We start from the raw sequence: 27270 nt of genomic DNA, 5'->3' as shown, positions 1-27270 counted from the left end.
CGGGCATGGGAGGACCCCAGGCCTAAGCCGCCTGATGCCCGCCGGGATCGGCGTCTGGACCGCGAGCCATCGGTGAACACGGCTGCGGGCTCCAGAACCCCAGACGCCGAACGCCCCGCGGGCAAAGAGCGTCGTAACGCGCAGCAGCCAGAGACGGGCTCCACGCCCTTTCGAATCCGGAGCGGGGCTGATGACGAACACAGGGCGCGACGGACGCACACCCGCCCTGCGCTCGCACGACGGTGCGTGCGGGGAGCGCGAGGGAGACCCGGCTCGTCACCGGCGCGACCAGCGTTCCGCCTCCTCCGCTCCCTGCGCTCCCGCCACCTCGGCAACCCGGGGCCCGCCTCCCGCCTCCATCCGAGGCCTCCGCCGCTGCGAGGCTCACAGCTTCGTTCCCGTCTCTTTAAATGGTGGGGCCAGCGGGCCGCCCCTGCAGCCGCTGCCTGGGTGGCCCCGCGCGCCACTATTGAGGGGCGAACCAAGATGGCGGCGGCTTTGGCTCGGTGAGGAAGACGGAAGAGGCGGCGGCGGCGGCGGCGGAGGGATAGGGACTCTCGGTAGCCAGAAGCTCTCGTGCGCTTGGGGGCTCTCGGAGTCTCCCGCGCAGTGGTAGCAGTTGGAGCGGGACCCGGCGCCCGTCAGCTTCGGACGTTTGAAGCAGGCGAGTGGAGCACAGCCTCCGGCTACGGTGGCAGGGCCAGGTATAAGGAAGGAAAACATGGCGGCGGCGGCCTGAGGAGGCGGTGGCGGCGCGGGAAGCGGCTTGGCTGAGATCATGGCGGAGGCGGGAGCACGGCAGTGACCCGCGCCCCGAGTTCCTAGCGCGGCGAAGCGGGAAGCTGCGAAGCGCTGCACGCCCCGATTGGGGCGGCAGGGCTCCCCGGGCCTGGACAATAGCGCCGAGGAGCCAGAGGCGAGGAAAGGCGGGGACCAGAACTCGGCCCCGCGGCGGGCCATGCGTGCGGCAGCGCGGCTCCGGGGCGGCCAGCAGCGGCAGTGAGGCCGAGGAGCACTCGGGTCGCGGGCGTGTTCCCGCCTTCCCCGGACCCCCTTCCCGGGCGACTCCGGCGGGGTCCGGCCCCCAGGCGGCAAGATGACCGACACCCGACGTCGGGTGAAGGTTTACACCCTCAACGAGGACCGGCAGTGGGACGACCGGGGCACCGGACATGTGTCGTCCGGCTACGTGGAGCGCCTGAAGGGCATGTCTCTGCTTGTTAGGGCCGAGAGTGACGGTGAGTGAATTCTTCGTCTCCCTGGGCCACCTCCCCGGTTCTTTGGAAACCCTGGGCCGCTCCTTGGGAGGACGAAGAGGGCGGCTGGGGCTGCAGCTGCCGCCTTCTCGGGGCAGGGCGGGCCCCGGCACCCCTGTACTCCCGGAACTGCCCGGCGAGCTCTCAGAGTGTTTCGGTCTCTGAGCGCCCGGTCGCGTTTGAGCGGAGCTGCCTGGGAGTGTGGCGAGGTCGGGGACGTGGGCGCGGGAGTCCGGAGCGGGCCGTTCCTGTGCACCAGCGTGACCTTGAGAAAGGTACTGATTAAACCGATCTTCTGCCTTAGTTCATCCATCTGTAGAGCAGGCATGAAACTTTTCTCGGAGCTAAGAAAGTTCTTAACAGTTTCGCTTTTTGGAACAAGAATATTTTGTTGTACTCCCCCGCCCAAACACATTATTACTGCTGCATCTTTCCAATCCTGTTGCAGGTTGGCAGCGCTGGTTCATGGATCTGGCAACTGTGCACTAGGCAGAGAAAATATTTCTTTGCGTAAGAAGATAGATGGGTGTTTCCCCAGTGCTAGTTGTCTTTTTCATTAGAAGTGAAGGTTTTTGTGTGTAGTTTCACTGTGTAAACGTTCCGCAAGTGTGGAGTCATTTTATCCGAGCTTTTTGATTGCTTAAATATGTATTCATAGTTTGGTTCGGTTAACAGGTGGGGAGAAGTTGGCAAGTATCTCTAGAACCTTTCGATTGCCCCAGTGATGCGTAAGCTTCACAGATTTTGAAACAGCTCTCAAGGTTCAAAGACCAAGTTGTTTGAAGATAAGCTTTTCACATTTTTAAAGACTCAACTCTTCAGGGATTGCCACTTCCCCCGGTGGCATACCGTGAATTTCCCTTAAAGAAAAAGTTGACATGGGGTAAAACTTTTTTCAAAATTGTTCCTCTCAATATGAAAACCTGTTTTGTAACAATATCCCATAGTTTTATGGTAGCTAACTATCTCAGTTTATGATTGTAGTTGTTCTGTATCTGAATTATTACAAACTCATTTTAAGGAATTTTAATTGGACTTCCTAGAGAGAACTCCAGTTCCATGGAACAGATAAGGCTCACCATTCTGTAATTGACGACTGCAGGGACATTGCTTTTCAATTTGAATTGAAAGAAAAGTAGTAACTTGGAGTATATTGCCTACAGGTTACTTTATAAGGCTCCCCCAAAGTAAAAGCAGAGAAAAACTATGTTTTCTTGGAGGCATTTTAAGGGTTTTGAATTCATTGGATATATTTTTCTGAGGTCTATATTACTTGCCTCTTAAAATACAAGTTTGAATGTGAAGTGTTAGTTTACTTTGGTATATGACTATCACATAATTACCAGCTACTCTAAGTTCTGTGTTTTTGCTTGTTTGGAAAACTTTTTATGTGATGAGTTGGAAAGTATAGGCTTTATAGGTTTGGTTAACTTAAGATGAAAGCATTTGTAGATTCGAGATGAATTCTTTGAAATCTCATAATTTAAAATAAGAGGTAACAACATCTTGTGTTTAATTGTACTCATACAAAGTCCTTTCTTTAAAGTACTTTAAAGCATTAAGTCCTAATGTCATTTTATCATAGGGAATCATACTCTTTTACCACAATAATACAAGAATCTCCCCCCCCCCCCATTTTTATCTTTGGAAAAGAGCTAAAAAAAAATTGACTGTGTCCTTGTTCAATTTATAAGTTATTAGGAAAACTAAATCCAGAAGTAGGCTAGAAAATTCCAAGATATTTGTGAATCCTTTATAAATAATTTTTACTTTTGATGATTCTTTTTTTAACAGGAAAACTCCAAATAGGAATAATAGTCAAAATTTATTGAGTGTCTGCTGTGTGCCAGTTGTATCTTCTGGTGTTTTCTGATGTAGGTACTATTTTTAGCCCTATATACAGATTGGGAAACTGAGACCTAGAGAAGCTAAAGAACCAAAGATCACATAGCTAGGTTATTTAAAAAGCAAGATCAGTGTTCAAACTGAGTTCGGGGAGAGGTATCAGATTGAATGAGATTTCTTGACTATGACTTGAAACTCGTATTATCAGTTATTTAGTTAATATTAACTGTTTACAGTGTGTTTGAAACACCCATATTATTGTCTGCTTTCGTTTGCTGCTTTATACTTAGACCCAAGTTTTATTTCAAAGGAAATGAAGACAAATTTGTAACCTAACTATTTAAAGTTGTAGTTTGTCTCCAAGCCACATGTAGGAATTTTTGCATTGGCTGCTAGCTTGGGTTATCCATGATTGTGTGCTTCCCTCATTTGCCATTACGGGATAATTCAGAATTTTCTTTTTCTGGTTTTCCATGTGAGTCATTTATCTTGTTAGAGGAGCTTATAGACTAACCTGAAAAATCAAGAAGGCAGTTTTTGAATGGAAGCACTTGTGTCTTCGGTCAGTCCATGTTCTGGGCAAATGTGCCCTTCCCCTGTGAAGCTGAGTTGGCTTGACAGTCTGTAGCTCACTTTGCCTTGGAGGAGAGATGTCCCACTAGCTACTGAACCCATTTTCTGACTTGCATCCTTATTCAGTGGGTTCCTGCTAGCAAAATACGCTGTTGGAATGTATCCTTTTTTAAAAACAAAGATAGATTACCTAATTTCTCAGGTTTTATCATAGCAATGTACTTGTAAGTTTCCATCTTCAGTAAAGATTATTTAGTGTATTTTCTTCCAGTTTATGCTGTACATATTAGCTTGTTGCTTACTTTCTTATTTTATGTTCAAGTCATTCTTTTTTTCCATTATGATTTTTACCACCTCCTACCAGTTTTAGAATTGATAAAGAAATTGGAATTTCTTCGCATACTAAAGGATATCTTTGAACATAAAATCACATTGGTACTCTTTATTCTGGATTACTTGCCAGTCATCAAGAATAGTGTTTTTATGTTTTTTACTTTAAGTTTTATTTTTTTTTACATCCAATAGTTTTAATTAATATTTATTAATAAAATCAATAAATTTTTAATATTAACAGTTTTAATTAATATACATTAATAGTTTTAATTCTGACTTGTTTATTCAGAGTTAAAAAGATTTGATTTTCACTGTTACTTGAGGCCTGAAGAAATGAGACATGAGGAAATGTTTTGTTCAGGGTATCACTGCTAGCTAATGGTAAAAACTGGAATCCTGTGCTTCTACCTCTTGATAGAACTTGGTTGTAGATAAATAGGAGAAGAGGTCAACACTTTGGGTAGGAAAGTCTGTTTTGTTTTGGCTGCTGTGGTGAGAAATGAACAGAGATAGAATCAGCATTTTCTATGTTATTCTTGTAAATAAGTAAAGTAGTATATGATCTTGCAACAATAAGCATTTCAAAATTTAGCTACCACGAAGAACTCAGTGGGAGAACTATTTCACTTTGAAAACATGATTTAAATGCACTTTCTTTTTCTCTTGTGTAGTCCTGCATTGTGGAAAATTAATAGGCTTAGGATAATCAAGCCTTTAGTTATCATCTGTTACATGTGATAACTTGAGTTCAGGGCATCGGCTACGCTGTGTATAACTGGGGTGGAGAGTGTTGAAGGCTGACAGAGGTGTGAGACTTCTTAATGTAACACTACCAAGTTTTTTTCCTGAGCTTTCAGTTTAGTTTTTAAGTGCCTTTGTGGTCCACAAAATTGAGTGGGAGGGACCTGGAATACCGATCTACTATAGGTTTAAAGCATTACATTAATCTCCTATGCAGGTGAGATTTTTGGTTTTACATTAATTCCTTTTGATACCTTTTGAACAAGTGAATTTTCCAGCTAAATTAAACTGTATAACAGAAGATTTAAGTCTCAACAATTATGGAATGCTTTGTAAATATTGTATCCTAGAATGTTTTTCTTAAGCAGTACAATGAGCCTGTGATGCTTAGTCTCTTGTTTATAATGTGTTTCTAGATCATTGTTATCAATACTAATTTTTCTACTGTTCAGAAATAAAGTGATGCCAGGGAAATGATATTCTGATCATGCTATTAAAAAAGAGAGTATTGAGTCCTGGTGTTAGGTTCTGGGTCAGGCACTATATATTAAGTTAATACTCAAAAGCAACCCTGACTTTAAGTCTTGGTGCATTGATTCTTTGATTGGATAGTTTTGGGATCTTTTTCTCCTGTACCCAGCCAAAAACCTAGATTTTTTTTTTTTTAATATAAGATCTTTCTCTTTTAAAAGATTTGCATGAATTATTCCTCAGTGGTTAAAGAATCCTGTCTGTAATGCAGGATGCATAGGAGAAGCAGGTACAATCCCTGGGTGAGGCCGGTCCCCTGGAGTAGGAAATAGCAACCTACTCCACTACTGCTGTGGGGAAAATTCCATGGGCAGAGTAGCCTGGCGACTGAGCACGCATATATTGTGTGAGTGTTTATTAGAACAGCAAACAAGCTGTCCCTAGCTGGATCCATACTACAGGCACTAGTTTTACGTTCTCTCATTTCACTTCTTTTGCATGTACTAACTGCTCTTACCCTATCCCTGGGGGTGTTTGTTTCGTTTTGATAGGGTTGTGTTGGGAGTTTGCAACAGGATGCTAGAGAAGTGATCACATTTTATAGGAGACCCAAGATGTGAAGTAGAGAGGGAACATTTTTAATGATTTAAATATTCATACTCATAGTTGTACTGTTTTATGGTCACTCTTTCTTGCTGTCAGTTCATAACAGCTTTACCTATGATTGTCTTGGTTATGTTATGAGTGGGCAGTTTCCCCTTTACCATTGTCTTCCTATTTCCTGAGTGTATAGACCTCCCTTTTATCGGTATGTTTGGGGCATCTGTTTGTGTCAGGATACACAAATTGACTAACACTTTCACTTTTTCATACAGTTCTATCTCATCTAAAATTAGCATAGTATTCACAAAGTATAGCATTATTGACAGTAGCATTTCTCAAATTTTTTCCTTTAGGATACCTTTAATGTGTTAAAACTGAGGACCTCTGAAAACTTTATTTGTTTAAACAAAAAATATCAGTGTTTACCACGTTAAAGCTTAGACTTCAAAAGTCTTTTCTTTTACATTTTTACATATCTTTTTAATGTCCAGCTTAATTTTTTTAAAGGATTTTTTTCTGCTTCTGCATTCATTCTGTTGCAGTATCAATGTAGACACACTGAGAGAATAAGAATGAAAAGGGCAACTAATCTCTTAGTAATATTATGAAAATAGTTTTGATTTTCTAGGCCTTTTGAGATCCCCACACTGTGAGTATAGCTGGCACAGACATTGTTTCTAGTTTTCTTTGACCTTTACAAACACTGCTAATGAAATCTTTATTCATATGCTTGGCACTTGTATGAGGGCATAGGATAATTTCCTAGAAGGATTGTTAGATAAAGAGTAATATGTGTTTAAAAGCTTCTTAGATAAAGATAAATGATCCTCCAAAAGGGTTGTGCTGATGTTCAGTTTTGGTAATAGTAAATGAGAGTTAAGGACCCTGTTTATTTTTTGAAGTATACATATGCATAAATACCGACTTGGGGGTGTATCAGAGCTTTGGGATGGACTGGCAAGCGTATGCTGTGCAGGAGTATGTAGTTCACCTGAGGGTAGTTGATTTTGCTGTGATAGATTCTACAATGACAAGTTTAATTGATGCATTCCCCTTAGCTTCATCAGTCTCTCTTGTTTTTGCATTTCCATATTTCCTTCTGACTCATTCAAGTGGGAAGGCCTTTTTCAAGTTTTGATAATGGAGTTTGCTCTTTAGGCTTGTCTTTCTCTTGTCTGTATAAGAGTGTCTTTCTCAAATATGTGAGGTTTCTCAGATGTGTGAAGAGATGGTATCGTAGCGGGGTGGTGAGAATGAATTCCCCTTGGAGGATAAAGGAAGGCATCTATTTCATTGGAGAGGATGAATATGTTTCTCAAATTGGGGTGGGGAGCTGTTTTGCATATGTGATTCAGTTGTTAAGCTATATATGCTGGATCTATCCATGATCAAAAGCATGTGTCTTCTTTAACTCCCTTGATCTTGCTTAAGGTCTCCTGTTAAGGATTATTCTCTTCTTTCTCCCCTTGTTTTCTCTACTACCATGATAAATACCTCTCACCTACAGTTGAACTCTGCATCCCCTTCCACACTCATTTATTATTAGGATGGAACTACTGTTCTCACTACTGTAGCGACTGGTAGCAAGCTTGTTGAGGGGAAAGATTGTGTAAGTACATGTTGACACTCAACTGGTTCTTTTTTGGTTGATTGGATAAGTGCTTATAACTTGATCCAATAGGAACTGAAAGGTGGGGGTGGGGAACCTAATAGATGGGCTAGGAATAAAACTAGAAATAGGTCTTTCTGGGTTCTTTTAAATTTATTTTTATTTATTTTAAATTGAAGGATAATTGCTTTACAATATTGTGTTGGTTTCTGCCATACATCAGCGTCATGTCTTTCCCTTATTATCTTACTTAGTCTGCAATTAAAAGGTTGCTGTCTATGGTCCAGCCTCTACAACCTACTGACATCTTAGGGAACGTGGTACTTGGGGATCAGAAATGGACTACCTTAAGTTCTATCGTAGACTAAAACCATGGGATATGGCTGAAATGGGTTTTAGGAGAGATACGTCCCCTGAATCTTGAGTGTGCCAGGAGAAAGAAAACCTTTTAACACCTGAAACTTCTGGTATGTGCTTATCCTTGTTTTAGCCAGCACTTTGGGAGGGAGCACTTCAAACTTCAGATAATTTGTAATTAGTTTTTCCTTTCTAGTCCTCCTAATGCTGTAACATTACTGAGAGTTTTGAAACAAATGAACAGGGACTGGGGATGGAAACTGGTTCTTAAAAAATAACAGTTTTACCAATGCTGAGTGTTTCATTTTAGCAGCTGCCAAGTCAGGTGTGTGTTTCTTGAAATCACAACTTGAAGTGATAAAATAGTTCCAGCCCCTATGCCATGTGTTGTTTTACCCCTTCTCTTAAAAGAAAAACACGTCATAACCAGCATTCTTGAAGCCCAGTTCATGTCTCTTCAGTCACTCTCTCCCGCTTCCCCACAATAAACCTAACTTCTAACACCATTGATTAATATTTGGCACTTTTTTAACTTTATGTAAATGGACTTATGGGATATACATTTGTCTGAGGCTTCTTTCATTCATGTTTGTAAGGTTCATATACATTATTGCATTTACATATATTTGGTTCATTAACAATGTATGGTATTCCATCATATGATTATTTACACTTTAGGTGGTTTTTTGGTAACAGAATTCACATGCCAGCTAATTGACTCATTTAAAGTGTATGATTCAGTATGTTCTGGTATAGTCACAGGGTTATGCAACTATCACCACAGTGAGAGAACATTTTGTCCTCTAAAAGAAATCATGTACCCATTAGCACCCATTTGTTCCCTCTTCCTCCCTGTCTTAAGCAGCCACCAGTCTGCGTATCCACTAAATTTGCGTATTCTGGACAATTCATATAAACACAGTCCTAAAATATGTGGTCGTTTGTAACTGGCTTCTTTCACTTATGTTTTCAAGGTTCATCTGTTATAGCATGGATCAGAACTTGGTACCTTTGTATAGCTGAATAGTGTTTCACTTTATCCATTTATCAGTATTTGGACCTTTGGATTGTTTGCATTTTTTGCTATTATGAATAATGCTCCCGTGCATGTATGTACACATACTTGTGTGGGCATATGTTTTCATTTCTCTTGTATATACCTAGGAGTGGAATTGCTGGTAACTCTTAACACTTTGAGGACCTACCAAACTTAAGTAGATGCCTTTTTATATACCCACAAGAAAAATGTTTGAGGGTTCCAATTTCTCCACACAGTTGCCAGCTCTTGTCATTATCTGTCTTTGAATATAGGCTTCCTACTTGGTGTGAAATGGTATTATCTTTTCTTGGTTTTGATTTGCGTTTATCTAATGAATAATGATGTTGGGCATCTTTTCTTGTTACTGCCATCTTCTTTGGAGAAGTATCTGTTCAGAACCATTGCCTGCCCATTTTTAGACTGGGTGTTTGCAAGTTAAGTCACCACAACTTGGCAAATGCTGATATTTTACTTAGATATTCAGTACCATTTAGCACCATTATGAGTACATGGTAGTGAAGGGTCAGTAAACTACTAACACAAGACAGTATCAAAATTAGTAAGTGAATTTAAAGCAAAGCTAGTTCAATTTGGAAATGTTAGCGCACCTTTTTCTCAAGTGTCTGGTCACTATTTAGAATGGATAAAACAGTTGTTAAATGTAATGGGAGATGAAAGCCTTGGATGAGAGACAGCTGCAGAGAAAATGCTTCTTAAGTGTTTTGGGCCAGAACTTGTCTTTAAACTGGACTTGGTTGATTCCAGCTTAAACACAATTTATACCTCTCCAGGCGGAGAGGTATAAATCTAGTTTTATTTTTTTTTTTTTTTTTTTTTTTTTTTTTAAATATTTATTCATTTATTTGGCTGCACCAGGTCTTGGTTGCAGCATGTGGGATCTAGTTCCCTGACCAGGGATCAAACCTGGGCCCCCTGCATTGGGAACTCAGAGTCTTAACCACTGGGCCAGCAGGGAAGTCCCTAAATCTAGTTTTAAAATTTGTTCTTTGTGAAGACATACAGATGGCCAACAGGCACAGGAAAAGATGCTCACATTGCTAATTAGAGAGATGCAAACAAAAACACCAGTGAGATATACCACCTTACACCAATCAGAATGGCCATCATCAAAAAAATCTACAAACAATTAATGCTGGGGAGGGTGTGGAGAAAAGGGAACCCTCCTACACAGTAGGTGGGAATGTAAATTGGTGCAGCTGCTACTGAAGACAGTATGGAGGTTCTTCCCAAAAAAGGTGAAAATGGAGTTGCCATACGATCCTGCAACCCCACTCCTGGGCATGTAACTGGAGAAAACTACGATTGGAATGGATATGCACCCTAGTGTTCATTGCAGCACTATCTACAATAGCCAAGACATGGAAACAGCTTGTTCATAGGAGGGTAAATGGATAAAGAGATGTGGTCGTATATACAATGGAAATACTACTCAGCCATTTAAAAAAAAAGTAAAATGCCATTTGCAGCAACGTGGATTGAAGAGAGTATCATAGTAAGTGAAGGTAAGTCCAACAGAAAGACAAGCACCATATGATATCGCTTATGTATGGAATCTGAAATATGACACAAGTGAACTTTTCTGTGAAGCAGATTAATAGAACAGACTTGTGGTTGCCAAGAGAGAGGAAGGTAGAGGAGGGATGGGCTAGGAGTGGGGGGGTTAGCAGATGCTAACTATTACAACTAAAATGAGTAAACAGCAAGGTCCTACAGTATAGCACAGGGAACAATATTCTAATACCCTGAGTCTTAGGATTCTGTGATACTGCCAGGGGAAAAACAGATACGTGCAAATTAAGCTTGTTCTGAGAAGTAAATTGATAGTTTGAAGATGGAGAAGTTTGGTAATTCCTGTGTTAAAAATATAAGATTTTCTGAAGGTGAATCACAATTTGGGGATGTACTTGGTCAATGAATCATCCCTGATGTTTTCAAACTTTTATCAGTAAATTCTTGTTTTAGCCAGATTTTATTTACAATGCTAATTTGCGTGTTTTATTTGCATTTCTCTCAATAATGGTGTATATCAGAGATTTAATCCCAGATCATCTGGCTTCACATTGTGCTATTTCCCTACCTGTACAGGAGTGGTTAGATCTCTGTTACCATCCAGTACTCACTCTCTAGTTGATTGTGTCTGTCTTGTTAAAAGTAAACATGTTTGAAGTGAGCATTTCTTAGGTTTTAGGCTATTATATTTAAATTCGTATTGTTTTAAAGTAATATTTCCTGTACTGAAGTTGTATGCGCATCAGACATTCAAAAAGGAAATGTGTGTGTATGTAATAATACAGTGTTGCTGCTTTGCAGTTACATAATGGAATGTGTGTGTTTTTTCCCTCTTTCCTAGGTTCTCTACTTTTAGAATCCAAAATAAATCCAAATACTGCATACCAGAAACAACAGGTAAAATTTTGAAGATGTTGCGCTTTATTTTGCATATTATCCTCTTGGTTTGGTGATTAAAGGAAGATTTACCATCTGATTCCTTACAGTGAAAAATTGGAGCAGATTACATGTTTTGCATATCTAATTCCAAAATACAGTTTCAGATATTTGAACAGCTGAGCCTTATTTCTCACAAGTTACATCTGAAATTACACAATTTTCTCTCCTAAAGAGAATTTAAAAAGTGACCACTGGTGAAATAATCAGCTCCTTTCTTTGCTGTTGTGAATGCTAGTAGTGCCGGAGGAACATTCCTATCTCTATACAGCAACTTGGTATGAATATGAATCTGATTTCTTACATAGCCTGAGCAGGACCTTATAATGATGTAACAGTTTTTTAAGAACTTTCAGTTTGGGTAAACTCTCTTGTACCCTTCTGATGCAAGAGATATCTGAAAGTAAATCTTTCAATGCCTACAAGCACTGTCACCAAAATTGGTGTTTATTCAGAATATACACAGATAGATAATACTGAATTCTCTACAAAGCCACTGAAATTATTATCAGGCTCCTCATTGCTCTGAAGGTACAGATATAAAATAACTTAAAAAACATTACCAACACATTTATATATATATATTTATAAATGAATTCTAAAGTGCTTTTTCATTGACCATTGAAATACTATTAGAGGGAAGTTAGTTTTACTTTGCATATTAGATGATACCTAAAGGTTATGATTTGCTTGAGGTCACACAGATAATACATAGGAAATTTGATATTTACTCCTAAATTTATTTAATTTTATTTTATTTGTCCAACAAGCACTGGTACAATATGAAATATTTTCTTGATGGTTTAATGGTCTATTAACACTATTGTATTTGTTGTTCTTAAGAAAACTTTCGGGTTCTTTTGGAATGGCTGGAGACTAGAGTATTTGATTTTGATGTTTGATATACTTAAACTCACATTTTGAGGTTTCAGTCAGCTGAAGAGTAAAAAAGCACATCCTTAGAAAAAGAAAAGACTGAATCTGTTTTGAGGATGAATGAACAAATCTATATGTTTTAACCTATAGGTTGTTGGATGATAAGGAAGATGATTTGGTGAAAATTAGGCTCTTCAAGGAAAACAGAGGAGCAGTTCCTAAAAATTTTCAAACTTAAAAATTTGTCAAATGGGTAATTAAGGGCATATTTCTAGCTGTGCCCTGATTAAGCCTCCAGATGATTCTGAATATACACTGTAGCAGAACGGTTGCTTCTAGTTGTATTAAACTCATTACTAATGTGGTAGTGGTTTTAGACTTCTTCCAGTGAATCTTATGTTAGTACCAGTTTTCAAAACAGTATGTATTATCTCATTTATTTAAAGACAAACTGAGGCTCAGGGAGGCCACCCAGCTGACTAATCTCTGCCATGTTGATCTTACACTGTTAATGTAAATTATTTTGAGTTTGAATAGCTACTCAGTCACTGTGGAACAGATTGCTTGCCTGGGATCTCTAGAAGTTCTTGAAGGTAATAAAAAGGACTCTTTTGAGTTCTTTTTTTAAAAATTCTGAGTAAGACTTGTGGATTTATCTTGTTAGTAGTGCTGCACAACCCAGTTAGGATCATTTATGTACTTCTGGCTGGCATCACTTTAATTCAGTAAGAGATTATTGGCCTCATGATTGATAGTTAAATGATTGAATAGAATTTAAATGAAGTTTAGCAGACAGATTTTTGAACATGGGATCTGTTTGTGTACAATAGAGTGTCCTTGCCAAGGTAGTGAAAAGTGTAAGGTGATTGAGATTCCGTATTGAAGAGGAAACCTAGCTGTATTTTAAGGTGTCTTAAAGGACCTGTTATAATGCAGTTAGGTTTCCTCTTCTATACGGAATCTTAATCATTCCAGCCAGATGCTCAGCTCACTTTGGCTTGGCTTTTTTCACTTATTAATCAGTTTGAATTATTTTTCTTTATATAGTAAGTTTGAAGGGGCTTCCCTGTTGGCTCAGATGGTAAGGAATCCGCCTGCAGTGTAGGAGACCCAGTTTTGATCCCTGGGTCGGGAAGATCCCCTGGAGAAGGGAATGGCAACCCACTCCAGCATTCATGCCTGGAGAATTCCATGGACACAGGAGCCTGGCGGGCTACAGCCTGTGGGATTGCAGAGTCAGACACAACTAAGCGACTAACACAAGCTTGAAAAGATATCTTAAACCCCATAATATTATACCATGCATATTGTAGAATACAGACTGTACTACAGCAAATGTAAAGTGGTCTTGGCATTGTGATTGTGGTGTCTTGTTGAGATTACATCTTTAGTAAGAACTGTTTATTAAACTTACTGTCATAAAAAAAGTCAGTATGAAAAATAAAGGTGTGCTAGGAGCATCTTGCTTCTTGAATGTGGGTAAAAGTTAAAAAAAAAACCTGTGTCCAGATAAATGCTCACGTGTTACAAATTTAACACGTGATAATTTGAAGGATGTTGTGGGCCTCAAGTGCCGCAGGTAAAGAACACTGGCTACTGACAATTAGGAGGAGGAATTATGTTTATTTTATTAATCCCATCCTCCTAATCCCATCCTCCTAATATACCCTTGTTATTAAAATACTCAGGACTTTCTCTTTGGCCGTTTTGACTAGAGCATAAAATGTGACTGAATGTGCAAGCAAACTGACATAATTTTAGTTTGTATCTTTTGATACATTTGGATTGTGTGCTCAGTTGTAGTGCTTTTCATATATTGGTTCAACTTCTCTTTAAGGAGAACATTGTTTTCATTTTATAGATTGGATAAAGTGTAAAAGAACATTGGAAATGACTAATACCAATGTTGCAAAAAATAAAAATGAGTACTATTCTCATTTCCCTATTGCTTTGTTTGTTTGCCTTTAAAGTAGTTTGTGATAATATATGTTAATCGTTCAGACTTCTTTTTTTCTCTTAAGGACACTTTGATTGTGTGGTCTGAAGCAGAAAATTATGACTTGGCCCTCAGCTTTCAAGAAAAAGCTGGATGTGATGAAATTTGGGAGAAGATATGTCAGGTAATTTAAAATTAGAAAATTAACATGCTTTCATTTTAAGCATTTTGTGTTTTGCTGAGCTTTAAGCTAATGCCTCATGCTTTAAAATGCATAGAGACACATTTCATATAGATTAGTGCTGTCTGTGAAAAAGTTGATTTATAGGAAAGCACAGTTTATTGACACCAGCATACCCAGTCCAGACCTTTGCTGAACTCCAGAGTTTTATATTCACCTGCCTTTCAGAGCTGTCCTCCATGAGTGCTACTAGCATCTCAAATTCAGTAGTCTAAAACTGAGCATAATCTCACTGAGATTTGTTCATTCTCCTATCTGTCTCATCTCAGTAAATGCCATTCAGTTGCTGAAGTCAGAAACATCTTTATCCTTCCTTCATCCTCTCTGTCCATTCAGTCCTTAAACTCTTAAGTCTTCAGTGCATTCATTTATCTTCATTTTCACTGCTGTTGGTTTTCTAAGCTACCATCATTTCTTGCTTGGTTTATTGCATTCATCCCAGATCTACACAGCTAGAGTATCTTTTTTGAAATGGAAGTCTGATTATCTTACTCTTTGTTCAGTAACTTCTTGTGACTCTTGACCATCTCTTCAGTTTCATCATTTTTGTTCTCAGTTGATTCCAGAATTCCTTAGTGGAATTCCTAGTACCTCAGTCTAGTGGCAATATCTCCACAATCTTTTGTGAATGGTCATTGATAATGCACTCTAGTGGCTCAAGCTGTTTTTTCTTATTAAAGACTCATGTAGAACATTATATCCTAAGGATACTTTCTCTATCTTCACGTTTATTTTATCTGGAGAAGAAATAACTTTCAGCAGATTCTTCAATTCATTGGTTCTCAAGGTGTGATCCAGCAGGATGAGCATGACCTGGGATCTGACAGAAATGCAAATTATGAGACCTCCATCCCAGATCTGCTGAATTAGAAACTCTATGAGTAGGTACCAGTAATTCTGTTTTAGGTAGGTACCAGTTTTAATAAACCTTCTGGATCAGATTTTCTCTGTTTAAAGGGCAAGGTAGTAAATATTTTAGGCTTTGTATACTACACTGTTTAACTACTGTTTAGCTACTCAGTTCTGCTGTTGTACTGAGAAAGTAGTCATAGACAACAAACAAATGAACATCGTTCTCTTCCCAGTAAAATTTTATTAACAGGTAGTGGGCCAGGTTTGGCAGTTGTCTGTCAGTGCCTGCTTCAGGTGACTCTGGTGAACCATGACATTTGAGAGCCACTACCTTAATAGATTATGGAAGCCTCTCTTCTTGAGACACAGGTTTTCCTTAACTTGCAAAGTTTATTTCTGCTGTATCATTCTACTCAGCTGTGTTTCATAAATTAACCTCTATAGTTGCCCCTTTCCTTCTCTTAACAGGTGAAAAACTAACATATATGTATTTATGCAGTCTTCATGTTTTCTTTGCTTTCTGCCCCATGCAGTTGTTTTTTACAGTATATTCCTCTAGATTTTGTCATTTGTAGTTCTCCCATAGGAAGAGATGAAATATGAGCTCAGGGTGGTGCTGAAAGTATCTGTTATTCACACAAATCATGTTTCCTTTTCACTTTCCTGAGATGAACAGTCCCACCCTGCACACAATCTTTTATTAGGCTAGCATTTAACTCAGACCTGGACTCAGTCTGTTACTGTTGGGCCTGGGTCTTCTTTAAAATTCTCAGACCTTTATTACACTTTTCCTTAGTCTGTAACACCATAAATTCTTCATTTTCTCTTGGGACACTAGTAGTACTTGTATACTTTTCTCTATAGTAAAACATTCCTGGGAATCATGCCTACTTTGTTGTTTTTTTCTGATATAGTTACATAGTTCATGTTCAAAGTGTCATTTCTCAGTGACTTTTATGATCCTGATGGCACATCTTTTACGGTCTTCACATTCTCATTTTCTTTATATCCAGATTGACTTCTGAGATTTATCCTTTCTCCAGGAAAGCTCTTTCTTCTAGCTTAGCCTTGTTTCCTTTTTAAATTTTCATTCTCAAATTGCTTCTGTTCTGAAAGCAAGACTGAATCATACTTGTCAAATATTAGAATTTCACCTTGTTTCCCTAAGCAGATCAGATTCCTAAACACAGATCTTTTGGATTACCTGTCGAGTCTTCATATTTGCGAGTTCACTCAAGAAGATATCATTTTCAGTACAATTACAGGCTCTCATCCCTTTTCATTTGTAATCAGATGCCTACCATGTTTCCATAGGCAAAGCCATAGCTTGAATATTAGGAGTCTGAAGCTGTGGTGAGACCTTGTGTAATTTCAGAAATCCAGAGCCAACCTGAGACCACGCCGGGTACAAGCTGTGAATGTGCCTGGCTCCTGTTAGAGGTTCTGCCCACTGGATGAAGGTCAGGGTGGTGTCACCTTGCAGCATATTTCAGGACTTAGTCCAGGTCTGCTTCCCTCTGATACTCATCAACATCTCTTGACCGTTCTAAGCAACTTAAGTTTGTTCATCATTTCATATGAGGCTTATTTTTTCCATCCCTTTGCCATTCAGTTTGGCCTCTTGAGCTGGTTTAATGCCAGTGTCAGATTATAGGGCCAGGAGAGCACAACTCATCTCATTCCAAAATATTTTTTGTCTTTGACCTTTTGTAAAAAGTTTCTTTTACCTTAAATTATATTTAATTATGAAGACTTATAAGTTAGTTTTTTATAATTAGAGTCCCTACACTGACATAAGGTTGGGATTTATGACAAACTTTAGAGCTTCTAGGGGATCTTGAAAGGTAAAGGTTTGGATGTGTAGAAAGGAAAACTTCATGATTTGGTCACTTAACTTTAAGCAGGTATTCTCAGGGCATAGCTCTACTACATAAAGGTTTCGTTCCTTTTTGTGTGGTTTTATTTTTATGTGGGTGCACTTGTTCCCAGCTCATTTGTTCTGAATCATAGTTTTGGGCTACCAGCCAGCATTTATACCAGATCAGTGACCCATTTTGGTCCAAAGCCAGTTTGTATGTGCTCTTTTCCTTTGGTTTCTAAATTAACTGATATTAAATATTTTTCCATTGCTTGCAATGATAACATATTTTCTATGGTCACAGCATTTGTTTGAATTTTACTTAAACTTTAAAGAGTTTAATGGATGTACCATAGCATAATGCTAGGAATGTTTCTGGGGTTTGCCCTGGTCTGTTGATGAATGGGTGTTTTACCATCAGGCCTCTTTATTATGGGTCTGCAGGGCACTCTTAAGTAACAATCACTGATACTTTAGTGGATCTTAGAATGTTTCCATTGCTGATAAACCTTGTACTTATGAGGAAGCTCATTACATTTCTGAACTTTGAACTTCCTTCCTTAAAATCAAAAGTGTGTATTATTTACAGAAATGTGCTTAGAAAAGCAGGCATTTGTGTCAAGTTTGAAGAAAGTTCTAATCTTGAAAATCATCATTAGAGTTTGGTTATACATTTCTTATATCTAAGAATATCATTTAGATTTGCTTTGATTATACTTCTTCAGCTATTACAAATATTGTTTAATAGGTTCAAGGAAAGGACCCATCAGTGGACATCACTCAGGACCTTGTAGATGAGTCTGAAGAGGAGCGTTTCGATGATATGTCATCACCAGGTTTAGAATTGCCATCTTGTGAATTAAGTCGTCTTGAGGAAATTGCAGAACTTGTGGCATCATCCTTACCTTCTCCCCTGCGTCGTGAAAAACTTGCACTAGCACTGGAAAATGAGGGTTATATTAAAAAGCTCTTAGAGCTTTTTCATGTGTGTGAGGATTTGGAAAATATTGAAGGACTGCACCACTTGTATGAAATTATCAAAGGCATCTTCCTCTTGAATCGAACTGCTCTTTTTGAAGTTATGTTCTCTGAGGAATGTATAATGGACGTCATTGGATGCTTGGAATATGATCCTGCTTTATCACAACCACGAAAACATAGGGAATTTCTAACAAAAACAGCCAAGTTTAAAGAAGTGATTCCCATATCAGATCCTGAGTTGAAACAAAAAATTCATCAGACATACAGAGTTCAGTATATACAAGATATGGTTCTACCTACCCCTTCAGTCTTCGAAGAAAATATGTTATCAACCCTTCACTCCTTTATTTTTTTCAATAAGGTAGAAATTGTTGGTATGTTACAGGTAAGTTAGATCATTCTTTATTTATTTATTTTTTTCTGCTTAAAAAGATGCCCAATCAGCAAAAATTTTCTGTTCCTTTAGGCACTTAAGTTGAATTTTATTTTTTGTTTAAAGGTATTTACTTTGATGATATTGCAAGAAATTATATATAATATTGTGGGACACAGAAGGTTGTGTTTGGATTAAGGATAATAAAGGTGATTTTTTTAAAAATCTAGCTCAAAGAAATTATAGGGAAGGGATCTTAATGAAACAATTGAATGTAGAATTTTAGGGATATTAAACTATCAATTAGGCATAAAACCGAATAGATTGGAACAGGAAAGAAAAAATAGAAGCCAAGAAATATATCATTAAATATAGAATACAAGTTCTATAATATTTGGAGAACTCCAGGGTAATTATTTACTAAAGGTCTAGCTTTAGGGTCAAGAGAATATAGAAGAGGTTGGCAGGTTACAGCTGCCTGTCTCCCTACCAAAAGGCATGCTTTTGTAATGGATGAGAGTGTGGGGAGGTTAGACTTGTATTTGAGTTTCAGCTCTGCCTGCCACTTAATAGCTGTGTGACTTGGGCAACTTTCTTAATCTCTTAAAAGCTTCAACTTCTTAATCCTAAGGTTGGTGATATTAGTATCTACCCTGTAAGGTCATCTGAAGATTAAATAAGATGCATGCTTGTAAAGCATTGAACATGATACAAGACTCTTGAGTATTATTTTAAATATCTATTAATCGCCTATTAAACCTAAACTCCAAATTTTCTTTTTATAGTATGCCCAGTCTCTCAGGTGTGGTGTGTTAGGGTGCTTGCATCAGAACTACCTAGGATGCATCCTGGATTCTGCACAAAACCCACAATCCAGATCTCTGAGCTGGCTGGTAATCTGCATTTGTAGCAGCCCCGAAGTCAGAGAATCTCTCAGTAACTGATCCCATGGCGCATGACTCAGTCTAGTCCAGCTGAGACACGCCTTCACGGTGTCAAGACGTGTGAGCTGCACACCCTGTGTGCTGTGATCCCACCCAGAATCCTGGGACAGTAACACACATGTGATGAGATTGGAGAGCTCTAAGACCTCACCCCAGATCTACAAATAGAACAATTATTTGGAACCCAGATTTGCTATATTAAAAAATGAAGCGAATAAATGTCAGCAAGAGCTGCTTGGTAGCATATGTTATGAATAAAACTGTAAATTTAATTTTGTCTATTCCTTTTTAGAAAATTGCTATATTTTCAGTGATCCTGGTTTTGTCACTATATATATATGTGTGTGTGTGTCTATGTATATATATATAGTATCTATATATATATATAGACAAAGCCACATATATATATGATACATACAGACATATATATACATAAACACACACATACATACACACATATATGAATTCAAATAGAAAGGTCAATTTTACCAAAACTGCTTTTCTGAAGCTAGTGATAAGCCCATTTGACATTGACTAATTTGACCTATTTTTCATTCAATACAAATAATACAAGCAATACAATTTGGTAACTATAACAGTATTCCTCTACATAGTATATTGTGATGGATAATGGAAGAAGAAGGGTTCTGGTACTAATGTTCATTTGTTCTTTGATAAGGAGCTCGTTTTTGCTAGCTACCTAACAGATCCTTTGTTCTGGTATAGTTTTGATTCCTGGTTTCCTTGGATAGTCCTAAGTGCTGTTGGTCCTTTTATTTAGCTCCACATAGTTCTCGTTTGTTTTGTTTCACAGGGATCTGTCACTTGTTTTTCTTGGTCTTCAGACCAGTAAAATGCCAGTTTTACTCATTAAGTATGAATAATTTCAGGTTAAGTTTTGTTTCCCTGCAGTATGCTCTGTAAAATGCTGACTGCCAGTGCTGCAGTCCTTCTGTTCTCTTGTTGCTAAGCATTTATATCCAAAGTACTGCTGTGAAGAAAGAAGAGTTTTACGGATTTTTTGACAAGGAGTAATTAAAGCAGGTTCTTACCCACCTTGTACATGGGCATAAGCCTTACCATTGACTGGTTATATTCTGTGTAATACTGTGGAGCATTCTTAATTCTCTATACTTCGCAGCAGTGCAGAGATTGTTTTTTAATCATTAGATTTTTATTTGGGATATATCCGAAGTGGATCTTGATACTGGATGCCATCTGAGGTGTGGCATTCGTGCTGTAGAAGTAAAGGTGGGGATACCTAGTATCGCAGAATGTTTCTTGACCACTTGCAGCAGTGAGTATGGGGTTTATAAACTGACGGGAGGTGACTCAGGCATGACTGTAGGGCATGTATTATTGAATTTACTTCTACTTGATGTGGTAGTATGGAATTAAAACAAAATTTTAACTAGTGGCAGAAAAAAATTGAACAGGCAGTCAGGAAGGTTCTACCCACCTTCCTGCTAACTGTGATTGGGCTTTGGGCAAATTTCTTAATTGTGTCTCAATTATAAAGAGGTAAGAATAGGACAACATATGTTATTTCCAAGTTTTGTCCTCTTAACTTTCACATGCTCAGATTAGTATCCTAGAAGAGTATCATTTGACTCATTTTCAGAATAATTTGATTATGTGTTAAATTACTGTGTATGTGAAAATCTTTAAATAATGTTTCTTTAAAAGTTTTGAATTTAGCTTTTTAAGTAATTGAATAATTTCTGTTTTTAAAATGTGAAGGAAGTTTTGTCTTCATTTGAGAGGTTATAGAACCTTAACTTCTAAGGTTAAGGTTATGAAACCCTATGAATGTATAAACCCTATGAGTGTATAAACCATGTTTGTTTTTGTAAATAAAGTTCTATCTAAACACAGCCATACCCATTCACTGACATTGCCTATGGTCGCTTCCTGCCATAACAGTGGAATTGAGTAGCTGTGGTAGAGAATGCAAAACCTAAAATATTTATAATGTGGCTCTTAATATTAGCATAATTAAATTTATCCTTTGATTTCACAGGAAGATGAAAAATTTCTGACAGATTTGTTTGCACAACTAACAGATGAAGCAACAGATGAGGAAAAAAGACAAGAGTTGGTAAGAAATTTGATATTATGAAGGGCATGAAGCTAAAACAACATACCTTTTATAATTACTTACCTTTTTTCTTAATTTCAGGTTAACTTTTTAAAAGAATTTTGTGCATTCTCCCAAACGCTACAACCTCAAAACAGAGATGCTTTTTTCAAGACTTTGTCAAACATGGGTATATTACCAGCTTTAGAAGTCATCCTTGTAAGTTTATTTCTCCTTATACTTAATTCCCATTATATTTTTAATCCACAAAGTACTGTATTTTTTATGTAACATGCAACTATTTGATTATAGCCAATATTTAATATCAGTTGAGCATTACATAAAGTTAAAAAGCTATAAAGTCCTGGTATTAGATAGCCTGTAACACAGTACTGAAGGGACACTCACAGGAGTTTTCCATATTTTTAATAATTTGTTAACTTTGCAGCCTATTCGTTGAAATGTTAAAGTAGAAAAATAAATAGGAATAGAAAGTATAACTATCCATAGAACAAGAACTTTACATATGGCAGAATTTCCTTGACCTCCCTTTTTTTAATTATTATTATTTGTTAGATTTTGGATTTATATAGCTGCAAGTTTCGTGTTTTTATTATAGGAGAAATAAGTGTTTTTTATCTGCAGGGCATGGATGATACACAGGTGCGAAGTGCTGCTACTGATATATTCTCATACTTGGTTGAATATAATCCATCCATGGTACGAGAGTTTGTCATGCAGGAGGCACAACAGAATGATGATGTAAGTAAGAAGTTAACAGAGCAAAAAATAACCAACAAGGTAAATATTATTTGCGCTAATAGTAAGTATTTATACATGGGGAGCTTTAACTATATTTATTATTCATTTCTTAAAGATTTAAATAATGTTTGAGAAAAGTATAGCCATAATATCATGACTTATTCTCCTAAATTTGCTCCTGTCTCAGTCTATAAATTGTCTTACAGCAGTTATTTGATAATGCTCAACTTAAATTTCTTTAAACGTTTTTGAGATGAAAAAAAAAAAGTTTTTGAGATGAAGTTTCTTAATTCTGAAATTAACCTGCTGTGTTGTGTTCTTTATATCATTTAGTCAATAAATTGTTCTTCTCTTTGTGGAATTATGAATAATTTCCCGAGGAAAACATTGGTTTTGTTAGGGAGAGAGTCTCAAAATCAATAAGAATGATGAGGCATGCACACACACCCTGTGTGTGTGTTACACATCTCCTGTAACACCTGTCAATTTCAGAGTCAGAGTGTATCCTGGTGATGTGAAAGGTGCTTCCAGAGTCTGTGGTACATGGTGTATCTGGAAGCACTAAGTGTGTGTGCTCTGTTTTCAGATAATTAAACCAATGATCCTGAGTTTTTACTTCCTCCTTCCCTTATAAAATCTTGAGAGTGCTTTGTTACTTAAAAATACTATCCTGCCCTGAATTCCTTCTTAAGGGATGAGGTAAAAAAGACACCTCTTAGAAAAAACATATATGCAGAATTCCAGCTTATCGTATTTTTACAAAATAGAAAATACTTTTTACTTTTTAAAAAGATCTTAATGTGATGTCAAAATGAAGTGGAATGCCTAGAAACTTGTATATTTAATAATTTTACAAGAAAATTATAGTGTCAGGGTAGGTGCAGGAAGTGCCAGATTGAACTGTTTAATATTATATTTTGCTTTTATAAAATAGTCCTATCTTGAAAACCTAAATAAACATATAGGTTTTTTAAGGACTATTGTTGTTAGCCCTGTAAGCCACTAGTTGAACACACATCGGTGTACTTTATTCATGTGCTGTAGTCGTCTTGATTCCCAGTCTTGAACATCATTTCCATATACTGTCTGCATTTTCTCCTTGTCGGTCCTATACTGCATATATAGGCATGAGCAGAGATTTTCTCACTGAATCCCTCAGTTTTTATTTACTATATGAGCCACGAAAACCAATCATAGTAGAGCATCAGGAAAATTAACAGTCAGTTTTCTGTGTCATTTGGAATATCTATATTTGTTCTCCTGTGTGCTCTCTAAAAAACACAATCCTATTTCCTCCAATTTGAGACATTTAGGTATCAGCTATTTTTCCTTAAATTTATTTTAAATGGAAACTTTATACATCATTTCCATAAATGGAGAACAGATACAGTTAGTATTTGCCATAAATAGAAGGAATCTATAGCAGTGAAAGAACAATAGTATAAATTCTAGCTAAACATTCTTTTAATCAAGGGGATTTAAAGATAATAGAGAAAGGAACTTTCTTTTTGTTTTGGTACTGTTTGTGTAATGTGCCTATACCATACTTAGGGAAACTGCTCACTATCCTATCCTATTAAGTCAGTCAAATATTTGGTTTGCAGTTAACAAAATATAGGCGTAATACAGTAGCATATGTCATAGTATGTATTCTTTCCATTCTCTGCTATAATAAGTGATCCTTATTATATGCATTTTTCTCAACAGGATATTTTGCTCATCAACCTCATCATAGAACATATGATTTGTGATACAGACCCTGAACTTGGAGGAGCAGTCCAGCTTATGGGCCTGCTTCGAACATTAGTTGATCCAGAAAACATGTTGGCTACTGCCAATGTAAGCCACGGGCATTTTTCTCTTTTTCATGCTAGTATAATTTTTATTGCGGGTAGGAACCAGTGCAGTTAAAGTTCATGAAAGTGTTTTTGATTCCTTAGAAAACAGAAAAGACTGAATTTCTGGGTTTCTTCTACAAGCACTGTATGCATGTCCTTACTGCTCCCTTACTGGCAAATACAACTGAAGACAAACCTAGCAAAGGTAAGATAATATAGTTTGGTAGTTAAGTTCTTTGTTCTTGAATTCTGAAACTCAAAAAGTTGATGTTAATGTGTATTAGTCGCTCAGTCATTTCCAACTCTTTATGACCCCATGGACTGTATGTAGCCTGCCAGGTTCCTCTGTTCATGGAATTCTCCAGGCAAGAATACTGGAGTCGGTAGCCATTCCCTTCTCCAGGGGATCTTCCCAACCCAGGGAACAAACCCAGGTCTCCTGCATTGTAGGCAGATTGTTTACCACCTGAGCCACCAGGAGGTCTACTAATATATTTTCAAAACAGGTAATGTCAAGATATATTTCTTTTTTTAAAATGTTATAATCAGACGTCGTAGAACTGTGAAAGAACATACCAGAGATAATTTGTTGCCCTCAGAGTTTTAAAACAATTTGTTAAAGCAGTATTTGTTTAGTTTGTATTTACATATGTGAAACAAATGGAATTATTAGAGGATTGATTTTAAGTTATTTGTACTTCAGACGTGTAGATAGAGCAAAGCTTGTGCTCAGTATTAAACTTTTTTTTGGCACTGAGGATTATTCCAAGTTAGGATTATTTATTTCTACATTTTATTCCTTTAGCCTGTGTGTGTGTGTGAGATTTAGAAAATAAAAGTAGTTTTAGGGTCTACGTTGAGAAATTCCTTATTGAAACTTTGACAATAAGTAATTTTGTCATATAAGTTAAATATGCTGTATTAATAATTCATAATACCACTTAGAAAATAAATGTTAAATTTACACTTTTTTATGACTCTGGAAGTAAGTCTTAGGAACACAATATATGGTAGGTAAATCTTGAGGCTTCCTTCCAAACCTACATGTTTAGTTCATCAAACATTTATTGAGAGTCCTCTGTGGGAAAGGCACTGTGCTAATCTTTAGGGGTAAATGTGTAAAATACTTTTGGAGGCTTGCTGCCTGGTGAGGAAGATAAACCAGTGATTAGACTATAATGCAATGTGGACTCAGTAATATGGAGTAAAAGGAGGTACAAATCAAGTACACGAATCAAAGGAGCAGAGAGAGTAGTTCATTAAAGCTGGATGATGTCTGGTAGGACCTCTTGTGATATCTGCATCCGCTGAGGGACATGGTAAAAGACATTGTAGAGCATTCTCACGCTTGGGAATAAAGCAGATCTAATAGATTTGTATCCCAGTTGCCTTACTAATAACATTTCACACCTGGGTCTTATGACACTAATACTTCAGAGTTGTTTAAATTAAATGTGAAAAAATGGAAAGCACAGTTCTTGGCACATGATAGGCATTCAGTAAGTGTTGTTTCCTTTTCCCTAATTTGAACATATTTGGGTTAATAGAAAGGATTTTATTTGATTGAAATTTGGGGAAAAAATGAATATAAGCCATTAAGTATAATTGTGTTTTGTTCAGATGATTTTCAGACTGCCCAGTTGTTGGCATTGGTATTGGAATTGTTAACATTTTGTGTGGAGCACCATACCTACCACATAAAGAACTACATTATTAACAAGGACATCCTCCGGAGAGTGCTGGTTCTTATGGCCTCGAAGCATGCTTTCTTGGCATTGTGTAAGTGTTGCTTCTGCTGGATTACTTATTGTCTCTGTAATATTGTGTTATCTTTCAGTCTTGTTGCCTGAGAAGAAAAGATCACTGATTTCAGGAAACCTAAGTTCTAATACTAAACTACACTGATAATGTACTTTTGCTACATTTTGAGTAGTGATTTTCCTGATTCTTCTTTCATTGTACAGTAAAGATGTTAGAGTATAGCTACAAAATATATTAAGGTATTATATTATTAAAATGACACCTTAAATCATTTTATTACCTTATTTATTTTTTACTTAATATATATGGCATGACAGTCACAAATTAGACACTCTTGTGAGACTAGAGTCTCACACTGTCACAAAGAATATATTCATAATTTGGGAAACATAGCTAATAGCACTGAGTTTCCAAAATGCGTTTTTTTCTAAGTTACAGACTGCCTAGCACAAATGTCTACAGATGGTCCATTCATTAATTCCACAAATGTTTTCCCCCTTGATTTACTGAGACATGTTTGACATATTACATTGTGTTACCTCATATATTTTAGAGCAGGGGTAACAAACCACAGCTGTGGCCAAATCCAGTCTGTGGTCTGTTTTGCACAATTTGCAAGCTGAAAAAAATAGTTTTATGTTTTTAAAGCATTGTTTAAATAATAAAAAAAGCTACAGAGACCATATGTGCCCACAAAACCTAGAATATGTATTCTGTAGACCTTTATGAGAAAGGTTTGTCAACTCTTAGAGCAACAACAGTTTTTTAACAAGGCTGTTCTAGTTACACGTTTTTCAAAAATTGACTTTCACTGTATTCATAAGACCCTAGTTTACTGAAGTGAAACATGTTTCTGAAGTATAAATTAATCTAGAATATTCTTGTAGCAGTCAGCCTTCTTTGGTAAGTTGGCACACCAATTTTAGGGTACACTAGAGGCTCAATAAGAGATGTTTGTTGGTAACTCTTTTGGTCTTTTGGTTTTTATGGGTAAGTTTGGTTTTGTTGGTATATAAAGACATTGTAATTAAAAAAAAAAAAAAGCATTGTAATCATCCACTAGTTAGAGGCCTGAACATAAACATCTGTTTTTGCTATCTTTTTTTACTTTCATTTTAAATTAGTTTGCTTGGGAATTCCCTGGTAATCCAGTGGTTAGGACTCCACACTTTCATTGCCAAGGGCATGGGTTCAATACCTGGTTGGGGAGTTAAGATCCCAGAAGCCACGTGGTGTGGCAAAAAAAAAAAAAAAAAAAAAAGGTTTTGCTTAATTAATTTTAAAAATATGCTTAAATGTAAAAATGTTGTTATAAGGATACTCCTGATGTTAACTTACAGTGTCAACATTTCATCTTTAAAACAATATTAAAAATAGAAAGTTTAATGAATTTTTCTTAGAAGGAAACCTATCAGGGTGACAGTTGTTACAGCTGAATTATCTAGTATACATTCTGCAATATGTACTGAGAACATATG

General features: G+C 37.4%; 1 protein-coding gene across 3 annotated transcripts in view; it reads left to right on the top strand.

Annotated features, from left to right (window-relative positions):
* The first annotated feature begins 336 nt into the window (after positions 1-336).
* Positions 337-27270, top strand: part of PPP4R3A (protein phosphatase 4 regulatory subunit 3A) — a 35612-nt gene continuing 8678 nt past the window's right edge. Inside the window, exons 1-10 of one of the 3 annotated variants that reach the window (XM_065906828.1) lie at positions 337-1238; positions 11199-11254; positions 14191-14289; positions 17805-18422; positions 21375-21452; positions 21534-21650; positions 22077-22193; positions 23901-24032; positions 24134-24236; positions 25652-25810. In XM_065906828.1, the coding sequence (XP_065762900.1) occupies positions 1097-1238; positions 11199-11254; positions 14191-14289; positions 17805-18422; positions 21375-21452; positions 21534-21650; positions 22077-22193; positions 23901-24032; positions 24134-24236; positions 25652-25810 (1621 nt within the window). In that variant the 5' untranslated portion in view covers positions 337-1096. Of the gene's footprint in view, positions 1239-9837; positions 10351-11198; positions 11255-14190; positions 14290-17804; positions 18423-21374; positions 21453-21533; positions 21651-22076; positions 22233-23900; positions 24033-24133; positions 24237-25651; positions 25811-27270 lie in introns of those variants that run through there. The other 2 variants (XM_065906827.1, XM_065906829.1) reach the window with 2 other exon arrangements.

Source organism: Muntiacus reevesi, chromosome 15 (assembly GCF_963930625.1).
Source record: "Muntiacus reevesi chromosome 15, mMunRee1.1, whole genome shotgun sequence".
Taxonomy (NCBI): domain Eukaryota; kingdom Metazoa; phylum Chordata; class Mammalia; order Artiodactyla; family Cervidae; genus Muntiacus; species Muntiacus reevesi.
This window is presented reverse-complemented; position numbering and strand designations above follow the sequence as displayed.